The sequence below is a fragment of the Pollicipes pollicipes genome, unplaced genomic scaffold (genome assembly GCF_011947565.3).
Source record: "Pollicipes pollicipes isolate AB1234 unplaced genomic scaffold, Ppol_2.1 Scaffold_1600;HRSCAF=1878_pilon_pilon_pilon, whole genome shotgun sequence".
NCBI lineage: Eukaryota > Metazoa > Arthropoda > Thecostraca > Pollicipedomorpha > Pollicipedidae > Pollicipes > Pollicipes pollicipes.
This window is the reverse complement of record NW_023595962.1, coordinates 13863281-13875239: the sequence shown is the minus strand read 5'-3', so window position 1 is coordinate 13875239 and position 11959 is coordinate 13863281. Positions and strand designations below refer to the sequence as shown.

The 11959-nt window shown below is 48.9% G+C and overlaps 1 protein-coding gene across 1 annotated transcript; it reads left to right on the top strand.

Moving 5' to 3' along the window:
* Positions 1-5319: 5319 nt before the first annotated feature.
* Positions 5320-11786, top strand: LOC119105222 (transcription elongation factor SPT5-like). The gene is made up of 4 exons (XM_037228726.1): positions 5320-5365; positions 9938-10140; positions 10405-10574; positions 11627-11786. Exons 1-4 carry the CDS (start codon positions 5320-5322, stop codon positions 11784-11786), a joined length of 579 nt encoding a protein of 192 aa, XP_037084621.1.
* Positions 11787-11959: the final 173 nt, after the last annotated feature.

The following is an 11959-nucleotide window of genomic DNA, read 5'->3' as shown; positions in this document are numbered from 1 at the left end:
ATATATATGTATGCATATATGCATTTGCAGAGAAAAACACCAAAACCCAAAACTTATCATCTATAACAAGAGCAAAAAATCCAGCGATCTCTTCATGCGTGACAACCTGCGAGAAGCATGCGAGTTTACAAGTATAATGCGATAGTTATAAAGAGCAAGAATTTGATAGCCAGAACAGCCAGAAATAAAATGAACTGGTTTTTGCATATTGTTATGTTGGGCGGGCTCGATTTAATCTCTAGCAGACCGAAAGCGTTCAACCAAAATGGGGTATATTAATCACAGGAGCACATAGGCATGAAGTCATCCTGACTTCCTACATCGCTTAGACCATGTTTGATACTAGTGCACGGCAGCTATAATCCCCGGGGGAGGTAGCAGTCGTCGGTAACAGCAACGGCCACTAAAGATTTGTCAACATCGTTATTCATAATGTTGACAAGGACACGCTGACGTCGTGCATATCAACGACAGCGGAGGGTAGAAGAGCCGGAGTCGGAGTCAAAGCGAACGGAGGGAGAGAAGCCAGCTACGTCGTGAATATCGACGAGAGCTGAGGGTAGAAGTACCGGAGTGGTAGTCAAAGGGAGCGGAGGGAAAGGAGCCAGCTACGTCGTGATATCAACGAGAGCTGGCTTACCTCCCGGCGCCGCCCGGACCACCACTGACCCACCGCCGACCCCGACCCCAGGCGTGACCTGCTCCCGGCCTGTGATTGGCCGGGTCACGTGACAACGTAGCTTCGGGAACAGAAGCGAAAACAAAGGTCTCCTTACAAAAGAAGGGCAGGCGGGTTAGAGGGACAACTTATCAGTAACACAACAATATTTCTCTTATTATATAAGTATTTTTTTTTTATATATATATCTATATTACATGTTTATGTATAATATAATATACATATATATATATATATATATATAGTGTGTGTGTGTGTGTGTATATATAGCAAGTAAAAGTGGGCAAAAAGCAGCTACCATTACTGTCCAGAATATTCAAGGGAATGCTCCTCCTTTATATGGGGTTTTAAACTGAAATAGCCATCTTGAGAAACTTTGAATGCAGTTTACGGCCATGCCTTTTCTAATATCTAAAGCCCTCTGGTTCCTCAGTTACACGCCCGGAGAAATGTGAGAAGGTTTACTGAGGGACTATTTCAAAGCCACCTTCGCATTGATGATGTCACAGAAACGTCATGTGATCGCCGTGATATTACAGGCTGTTTTCTGCTTATGGTCAAAAACAGCATCGCCGCTGATACATTCGCAAAAGAGATGGTGCGGCACATATGATACAATCCGCGGAAGGTGATGGCTGTTTGCGAGATTCCGCTGCTGAATGCGTGTCGCGAACGTAAGCGTGAGCACTTTCGGGTTGTGCGGTACACGTCTTCGATGGGCGTTTTTTTCTTATATCTAGGCCATGGGCCAAAGTTATAAAAAGGAACGCCACTGTCTGCGAAAAATTACGGCGCCGAAAACAATAATGGCGCTCTCCCGGATGTTTTTAAAGACGATCGCAACGGCAACTCTGTCTTATTTCTCCGGCTGGCGATTTTTCTTCTACTCACGTATTTCTTACAGGCAACCTCGGTTGGAGCCTTTTACACTGGAGCAAGTAGTCTTGCACGAATTTGTGGGTTAGCTAGGCATTATATAATTAGGGAAACATCACAGTAATTTTGTAAACATACTTTGCTAAATATTGAACACATATTGTACCAACCTTAAATCTTGAACAAAGCATTCTGCCTTTCAAGTACATCTTCTTGAGCCGCGATTACCAGAACCGTAATTGCGACCTTGTTTGGAAGTGAGTCGCGGTGAAATGAACATGGTGTGATGACAGAGAAGTTATGTTCAAATTGTGAGAAAACTGCAATTTGATAGTCCCGCGGGCTGTGCAAGTGTGGAATCACATTTACTTTACAGGAGTATGACTCAGAGGCTTAAAATGAAGTAGCATCACTGGTGGTGCATGCCAGTGGCTTGTATTAATCTTTATGTGGTTATGGAGTGTTCGTGTGAGGTTTGTACTTCTGAGAGGGAACGTTGTTTTGGTATTGTTTACGTCTACTCGGTCCCAATAAAATGTGATATATCGATACCTGCCTCTATCTTTATGTTTGTGTTTGAAAATGGCAAGGCAGCGATGCTGGTAAGCTGAAGAAGCACCTATGTTGCACGGGTGTACATAGGCAATTTTCCACTTTATTGTGATCTTGACGTTTTTAACCTGTGGAAGCACTGCAGCATATAATTGATCCATCGCACGCCATTATATTGACAATTTTGCAAAGCTGGATCATGTGACATTATACCGAGCAGGTGCATCAATGAGCTGTGCAGACCAGCACCTACTGCCACTTCTGTCTTTCCCTTCAGAATTCTGAATTTTGTATCAGGCAAGCATTGCTTGTGAGGCAGCAACGTCATAGTCCACTGCAACTTGTGTGAGATGCTGGGTGCGTGCGTTGTACATGTAAATTCACCACTTCCTTGCATTCTGCCCTTCTAACCATGACTACATGCACTTGCCATGTCTCCAGCCTTGTGCAAGGTTGGCAGGTAGCAGTGTCATATCACTGGATGTGATACTTTTCTTGATATTTTTTCGTGAAGCAGCCTGACGGCCTGCAACATGTTGCATGGCTGTGGAAGGCGGAAAGAACATGTTTGCATCTTTGCATCTACGTTTGTGGATTCCCAAAACAGGCTGAACAAGTGATGTCACTCATTGGTTTGTGAGCTTTGCTGCAAAGTGACTTGTATATCATATCATGTGTTTTTGGTCATTCATACGTCAGACTGCGGAGTTAATACAAGAACACACGCTTGACCGATCTTTTCATGACGGAATTTATTATGAAAGCAGCAGGGATTACGGTACAGAAAACCGCATTATTGTTCATGTCATGCCACAGTACAGCACTGAGGGTAGTGCGACCATGACGCTGTTGACCCGTACCATCACACAATGTACTGCATTAGTTGACCTCTCTTTGTACAAGTTTATAAGATAACAACTTATAATTTATGAATGACTGGTAACGACTGATTCAACAACGGACAAGGACTATCACCAGTGATAATTCTGTTGCGCCCACAATGGTTTATGTCAGGATTAACTAGTAATTGCACAAACAATCTTAGGCAAGAAAGCATTCTTGGGAGCTCAACTTTGCCATCTTTACCATAGCAATAAACAATGCTTTGGCCAATCAGTTAATGACAATGTCACAGATTTATTAATTTTGCATGCAACTGCATTCTTCAGTCACAAATAACAGAGAAAGCAACTACCGTGCACATCAACATGATACCAATGTCAGGACTACAGCACTGCAGGCAAGGATAGGTCGGCAACTGCAGTATTGATCTTCTCAACAGTCCTTGGTGGGTTTCGAAAAGAGATTCATGACACTACAGGTCAGTTTTCATGGCGTATCGTGCTTTGACATAATAATCTTCCATAAAGGGCTGGTGATCGCTACGCTGCATAAGTCAAATAGTCCACCAACGTTTTTCTAACGACCAGTACCAAGGACAAACAATCTACAACCAATATCCACCATCCCGCCACCCAACGAAGCGCCCACGACAAGAATGGGCGACCGGTGTCAGCTTTTGTGCGTTTTGAGATATTCTTTAGGTCTGGCTGCCAGATGCTGTCAGGTATTGCTGTCATCACAAAATTACTCCATGACGCCGTCAAACGATGACGTCATGGGGTGCATTTTAACAACCTTTGAAATTTTGCTGCTGAGGGTCGTTTTTTGAACCTTGAAAGCTCACCAATAGCTTAAAGCAAGCTTTTCCCATCATGTCTGATGCTTGTTTCAATATCTTCAAATGTTGAACAGCCCCTTTAGATTTTTGCTGCTTTGAACTATCGGAGGATATTCCATATATCATGTATAAGAATGCCGTCACGTAGCAATATTTATTTTTTTACTCATGGCTGATTAGCCGTAGACAGGCTCTCTACCTCTGGTATCTTGAATTTCTTCATTACAATCATTCCTGGGAGCGATAGGGTAGGAATGGGTGTGAGGGGGCTTTCTGTGAGTGGTACAGGCATGCTATGGTATGGTACAGGCTTTCACTGTATGCTGAACATTGCCGTGCGGCTGCGCATAGCAGAAATTGACTTGCAATTAGTTTTTGCACCCTCGTTTCGAAGATGATCTCTCATTTATGGCGGGAGTTATGGCATCGTCCGGATCTCAGACATTTCAAGTGGAGTACGTTATTTGATGACATATATACATATATATATATATATATATATATATATATATATATATATATATATATATATATATATATATATATATATATGTATATATATATATGCATATATATAATCATTTATTTACATTATGCTTAATTTGTTTTTATATATAAGATGTATACAATATCATAAACAAAATATGTATATGTATTATATAATATACATAATATATACACATCATATATAACATAATGCACATAGGTTCTGGATGGACTGACATCACGAAGCAGAAATGTTGGGGATTGGATTCGCAGTACACAGAAAGCCGGCGGACGTCATACCGAGCACCGTCAGCGAGCGGGATAAAAGCAGCCGTGGCCATACAGCTACGGGACTTTCAATGATGCAATCAGCCCACACGCAGTGTAAAGAAATATCTGATAAGTGTGCGCTGGGTATGTCATCTTTGCTTACAATTCGGTCTTCCGCCATAGCAGCGCACCCGGTTACTTTGTTAGCGCTAAATGGGTAGAGCTGAGGGGCTGCCATCCGTTGCTCTACCCTCGCAGCATCCCGCCGCCCGGGTACTCACCGTCCCATTGAGTACACGCGGGAGGTACCGCCGCTGGAAGTACTGGAAGGTACCGCCGCTGAAGCATGAACTTTGAGCACCGCCGCTGGACAGGTGTGACCGTCTGCGGAAGAGGGGTCAGCAGGCAACACAATTACGCCGCTGTGAAAAACCTTTTGGAGCGGTTTCAAAAAGCGCATAAGGTGACTGGTGACAAACGGTGCCGATAGCCAGCCAAAAGCAGCCACCACACCGCAAGCCAAAACTGATCGTCGAAAATTGTACTTGCTATCCTAAGGCATGGACTACCCACAGAAAGCTCTCACAGTACAGCCGGACGCCTCCCGCGACAGAAGCGAGGCGAGGTGGGGGGGGGGGGGGGGCTGCCGGGGCGGGCCGCCGCTCCCCGGAGGCGGCCGGGTCCTTGGGGCGCGGCGCCCGTCCATATAAGCCGGGCGCCTTGTCCGGAGTGCGTCCAAACACTCGGCGGCAGCCCGGCAACAGTGTCCGCAGCGATGGCGCTCAAATTCGCTCGTGAGTACGAGGTGGTGGTGCGCTTGTGTGGGTCTGGCGTGCCTGCGCGCCAGCCGGCGGCGTGGTGACGTCATGAGGGTTCGTAGAGAAGGTTCGCAGAGATGCAAAGTCCTGGCGAATGCGTGGATTTCGGGCGCGCGTGCGTTCATCGTTGTCTGGGCCGCGGGCAGATTTCTGCCCTGGTACGTCTACTAACTCCTACTACGAAGAGCACTAAGAGTCAGCTCAGTGCGACCTAAAGACTCGATTTGTGGTGCCAATTCCACATCGTTTAATTGGTTCTCGGCTGATACATTTACGGTGTCATTTTGCGTTCTGAAGAGCTTCTAGCTAAATTCGCAAAACAGAAGATCGTTAATAGTCCCGTTTATGGCACGCCATCTGTGTGTTGTGTACATTTTTTGAAGCTCACTTTTTCTGGGTCTGTTATGCTCAACATGGCTCTCTTCTTATTTGGGAATTTCTGTTGTGTTACACTTCACGGTGGGATTTAAGTGCGGAATTCCTTTGATATTTGAGCTATAATCATGTGCGTTACAGGTGCAAGTCACGTATATTTTGTGTATTTCAATGCCTATCTTTGCAAAGGGAGTGGAGTCTATATTTGCGATATCTGAATGGAGGTTCTCACAGCACAAGTCGGGATGCATTCCGCCGTGTAACGTTTATACGTCATGCAAACAAAGCAAGCCTTATTCGCATTTGACATATTAAACTTGTTCGTGCAGCAACGATACCAGCAAGCCCACTAAATTATATTCTGCGTTTCTGGAGGGCAAGAATGAATCCAATTTGATTCAAATTCGGGCTAGCATATCTTGGCCGTTTTAGGCGATTGTTTAGGTAGACATAATACACACACATTTACTGCACATTTTCAGGAATTCTTGACTTTCAAGATCTGTTGCTATTGCCAGTCAAATCTGGATGAAAATTGCTGGTGCGTTTTGCCACACAACTTATGCAAGTTCACCACATCATGCAGCTAAATGCATGATGCACAGAGACCTGTCTCAGCAAACACTGTTCAGTGCATACGACCAATCACCGCCTGTCCTCTTGAACTCAATAGGCGGTTTGACTTTGGGCTGCCATAATATCGTGTTGTAATCGCGCCTTTCCATTCCCCTCGATCTCCTAAGCAACATCAAAAAGGTTATATCACGTTTCTGCGTTCGTGTCGCATCTCCGTGTCATTGGCATCTTCCTGTCACTGCCTTGCGTGTCCGTGTCTCTGTTGTGTCCTCGTGGAAATATGGTTAGCGCCGGTCTTTATTCCTACTTCTGACGTCATGTCCTCGTGGTAACACTAATCTGTGATCATAGGGGTTTATGGGTGAACTGGTGTCAGTGTCGTATCACCTTGGTAACTGCAGTGTTACTGGAAGGAGGTGGTCTTCCAGTCGGCTGTGAGCCTTACCCCCCCCCCCCCCCCCCCCCCCCCCCCAGCCAACTTGACGAAGACATTGGGAAACTCGGGAGAAAAGATTATTTTAACTACCTGGGACCGCTGGGGCACGGTTTTCCCCTTTCCCTGCTTAGCTTATTTTGTGAGGCTATGCCCCTGGTTACAGGCAACTGCGTCTCGTACTGTTGCCGTCTTCCCTAGACAGCAGTGGCGTGTCCGGTAATTGTTTCAGTAATGTGGCTGTCCATGGACGTCCAAAAGGACGTGTGCGACAGTTTACGGTGTTGCCATGACTACGTGGTGATGGTGATGTTGCCGGCAGCTGTTCCTGGTGCTGGTGGCGGCGGCAGCCGGACAAGAAGTCTACACAGAGGCACCAGTGGGGTCTCAAACCCTTTCAGGGTGACCCCCTCATCCGATCTAACCCCCCCCCCCCTCACGTGCTCAACAGCGGGGCTCAGGCTGACGCAGCGTGGCGCTACTCGGCAGTATGGACGCATGCAGTTTTGTTGATGTTGGAAATATGTGCATGCATCATTCAGATAACGTGCACAATTATTGCGTGGTCGACATACGGTATTGGTGAGGATAGCGATATATTTTACAGAAGGGTGTGCGCGTATGATGCACGCGCCATTTGGCGAAGACTGCGGGTCCGTAGGCCGATAGCAAACCACGACAAAGTGGTGTTTCTGTGAGTCGACGCGCTCCTGGACGTGGCGCGTTCGCATGGTAGTACTCGCACAGATTGGGCGTCCTACTTTTTTGAACGGGCCTTTCTCATACAGTGTTCTTCATCATATTTCATCGAAATCAGCAGTAACGTCGCCAAAAATAATTCAAAAACGATGTCCATGGTCTTGAAGAAATCTGGTCTTCGATCTCCCCAAAGAACTTTGCGAAACTTGCCCGACACTCCTCTCGCGACTCCCAACGTAATGCGAGGCGGCAAAACTTCAGCCCGCTTGGCCGAGTCGCCGCTCATCATAAAAACGGTGGCGCCCGCATCATCACGCGGCCGCCACCACCACTGACAGCAGACCGTGACTGATGAGCGCCGCCTGTCGCTTCTGGAACGGAACTCTCGGCCCCACGCAATCGTCGCACGCGCGCATCCTTGAGCGAGGTCGGCGGGTTGCGTCAGCTGGCGAACGGCCGCCGCGCGGCTCAGCGGCGATCGATGCGGTGTAAATGACGTCATATTCGTCAGCTGATTGAAACTGCGGTGTTTGCGGTGTGTGCACTGCGTGGTTTGATTGCCACTGTTTAGGTAAATGTTGTAAACAACAGCTCCTCTGCGCACGTGTACAAGATCTGGTCAAGCTACTTGCAATGAGCTCTGGGGTGCAGTAACTAGTTCTAAAATATTCTCGCGAGAATACAATGACGCCAGCTGCCGGCACGCTACAACACTCGAGCGGTCATCACCAAAATTATTTGCAGCTTCCCAAATATGAAAACAAACGAATAATTCTGGGACGAAGCGAAATGCTGCATTTCTTGGTGCCATTTCTCATACCCGTAAAATGTAAATCAACAGAAATGTCGTCACTACTTCAAGGAATGCTTAGACGTGCAGAACCGTGGCATCGTGGCATGGGTAATGCAACCCACTGTTGGTGTTCAAGGAGGGGGGGGGGCGATTTCTAAGGCTTATAGGTAAGGTTAGAGCCAAAATTTTGAGGCAATATTGCAGATCAAAGAGCAAACAACTGGTCAAAATACACGACATAAATTGTGAGGCAACAGTCCAACTTCGTACGATACAACTAGACAAGCAATGTTTGGTCGACTCAACCCTTCGAGCATCTTTTTTACGGTTATTTGTTTCCAACTTATGACTCAATTAAAATAGACATCATTCCCTGTTCACAACACACAATCAAGCCTGCGTTTCAATGCAGCTGCAATGCTTCAACGGACCTGATTTCAACAGGACAAGTTCAATGCGTTCCCGGGTTCCCCCATTTCAGCAGAGTGGTACGCAATCCTTTCCTTACCGCTCCAAAAACGGGCGGCAACGCGATTATCAGTTTTACTCAATGAATAACTGCCAGGCTTTGACAATGTGAAGCATGCAGAGAGTGACTTGCTTTCGAGCTTCGCCGGTCATCGCGCATTGATCATATTTTCCGGTCTGTCCCCTTCACCGGCGTCCTCCATTCACTGTCGTCCGGGGCATCACCTGTGCTGGCCAGGCGTCGTGCTTATCCGCGGCGTGACGATAAGACCGGGTCTACCGGGTACGGTGGGCCTCGAATCAGCTCTACCGGTCTCCACCGCTCGACCGGCCTGGCCATGCGCAGCATATGGTTCGTTAAAAAAGGAAAGTGGGCTTACATGGGATGACCGACCGTGGTCTACTCAAGGTCTACAATAATACGGTCTACTGCCCTCTTACAGATGCTAGGTCTTCCTGAGAAAGAAATCCGGCGTTCGTAGTTTAACGGACAAAATTTGGCCTGACACCCAAAGTGCAATCCGTTCCAACGGATGTGTGTCTTTGCGTGGCTTCCTTCCGCAAAAGACGTGCAATGTGGTGCCAGTGGTCCTGCGATCCCAAGGCACATATGTGACCTGACGCTTCGTCCCTAGCAGCTACCCAGAGGTCATAGTTGCACTTGACCTTGGGACCCATCAGTGACCCCGGAGCTGAAGGTAGCCCTTTTCATCTTACCTTAAGAACCCAGCAGTGACCCCGAGGTCTCATTCCCTGTTAGCCCGCCTCAGCGTCCCCGATCTGGGTCGTGACCTGCCGCTGACCTCCAGCGGTGACGGAGGCAGCCGCGGCGGCGGTGGAGGAGGTGGCACCCGCTCCGACCGAGGTCGAGCCGGCGGTGGAGCTGGTGGAGGATCCGGCGCCAGCGCCAGAGGAGCCCGCCTACGCGGCCGCCCCGGCCGCGGAGCAGCCGGTGAGGGGAACTCTCCAACCAAGCAGTGCAGCGTGGATTGCATGGATAGAGCTGAAAAAACACCCGCGTCTGCCGAATTAATGGCTAGATTGAGCGCTGTAGCATATGATTGCAGTTTATGAGGTTATAAGTGTCACAGTGTTTTACGCCGTGTGTCATGTGGAGGACTTGTGGTGCCCGGTTCCCATAGAGGGGACTATAAATTCAGTGCATGCAAGACCCCAGTGTTCATCCTATGTGCGCATACCGATGTATAGCAGCTCCATCATCCGTCATCAGCAGCCAAGCTACGGCCACCAGCCGCCTATGGTCACCAGCAGCCCGCCTACGGCCACCAGCAGCCGGCCTATGGTCACCAGCAGCCTGCCTATGGTCACCAGCAGCCCGCCTATGGTCACCAGCAGCCCGCCTACGGCCACCAGCCCGCCTACGGCCACCAGCAGCCGGCCTACGGCCACCAGCAGCCAGCCTATGGTCACTCGGTAAGGTCCCTGCCGAGTGTGTCCCCATCAGGCCTTGAGTCGGGACAGTGCTGGTTTGTATGAGAACCTTGTCTTGCGCACATGAGAACACTGGCTGGTAAGTACACTGCATGGTAGCTGACGCGCTCAAGCACTCCGTCCAGAAATTGTTTCGGTCCCGGGTGCAAGGTTAGCCCTGTTGACTTCGATCATTCACCAACTAAACGTAAACAGATGGTAGCCGTCGCCCACCACTCACGTGTCTGTTCGACCCCGGCGCACCAGGCTCACGAGCCGGCCGACCCGGCCTGCTCCAAGAACACGACCAAGGATTGGTGTCTGGAGGACTCGGAGTACCCGGCCTACCACATCGCCCAGGCCATCGGCTACCACCACTACACCTTCCTCAACCTGTACCAGGACGTGGTGGCCAACACCAGCAACTCGGTCGACAGGTGGGTCGACGTGCTGGCGATGAGAGCGCGGCCGCGGCGCGTCAAACCGTCAGCGACAACAACATCACAGCATAAAAACACGCAACGCGACGCGGTGGCGCTGCTTGAACCGTTGCCCTGGCGTCTGGCGATGATAAACACAGATTACGTGAGCTGTTATCAGATGTGGGACCGCATCTGGTGTCAACGCAATACTGCGCGCAACCTCCAAGGGAGATTATCTGATGAGGCTTATCCTACCTCGAAGCAATGAGATTGGTGTGACGAATCTGCTAAAGTGGACGCCTTTTGTCGTGGTGAAGGAGAACAGTTATTCCGACACGCTCAGTTATCCTGACAGTTCTCTGAATTGATGAAGAGCTGAAGACACGAGTGCTCAGTCGCTGCAAATTGTTAAGGTGACGATTATTATATATTATTATATATATATATATATATATATATATATACATATTACAGGTGACGATTAGTAACTGCTCTTTACTGGTTTTCGGCACCTCTCAGTGATGGTATGGATGGTCCCAACAAGTCATGATGCCAATTAAAACCTGACTGACCGTCGAAAATGGCTTCAGATACTTTACCTAAGTGTATGCATAACCAAGCACCTCCAAATTACTAGCACACGCCCCCATATCAAGCCCTCTCCCGTCCCTTCCCCGCCTAGAGGTGTACACACCTTCCGCGCCTCCTGTGTGGTGGAGTCAGTTTGGTCGCTGGTTCCTTGCACCCCAGACTGGAAGAGACGCGAACCGTGGGCCGTGCGCCTGCTGCTGCGGAAGAGCCTTCGCTCCGGGAGACAGGCAACCTGATCTGAGACCTTGTGATCCAGCCTGTTCCAAGACCTTGTGATGCAGGCTGATCCGAGACCTTGTGATCCAAACTGATACAAGACCTTAAGATATATCCTCATCCGAGACCTTGTGATCCAGCCTGATCCAAGATCTTGTGATCCAGCCTGATCCAAAATAATGTGATCCAGCCTGATCCAAAACGTTGTGATCCAGCCTGATCCGAGACCTTATGATCCAAACTGATCTCTTGTCCGCCAGGCTGGAGGCTCTGGAGGAAGAGACCTACCTGTGCGGATCTGAGACCGCCTACGTCCAGCCGCTGAGGGCCAAGAACACCGACGGAAAGTGGAGGGTCATCGTCAACAACGTGCAGGTGCGGAACACATACGCAGCCGTTTTGGGATACCCGACCTTGTGACTGGTGTCACGTGTGGCTTAGTTGCGTTGCTTAGCGACGACTGCGGTTCTGCAAGTCAAAGATGATGGTGCTGTAAAAGATGTGATGCTTTCGGACCGGGCAATTTCATATCACCACGACATGTGCAGCTGGTGAGGCTGAAACACCGCCGGCGGCGGTCGGCCGCGAACCCG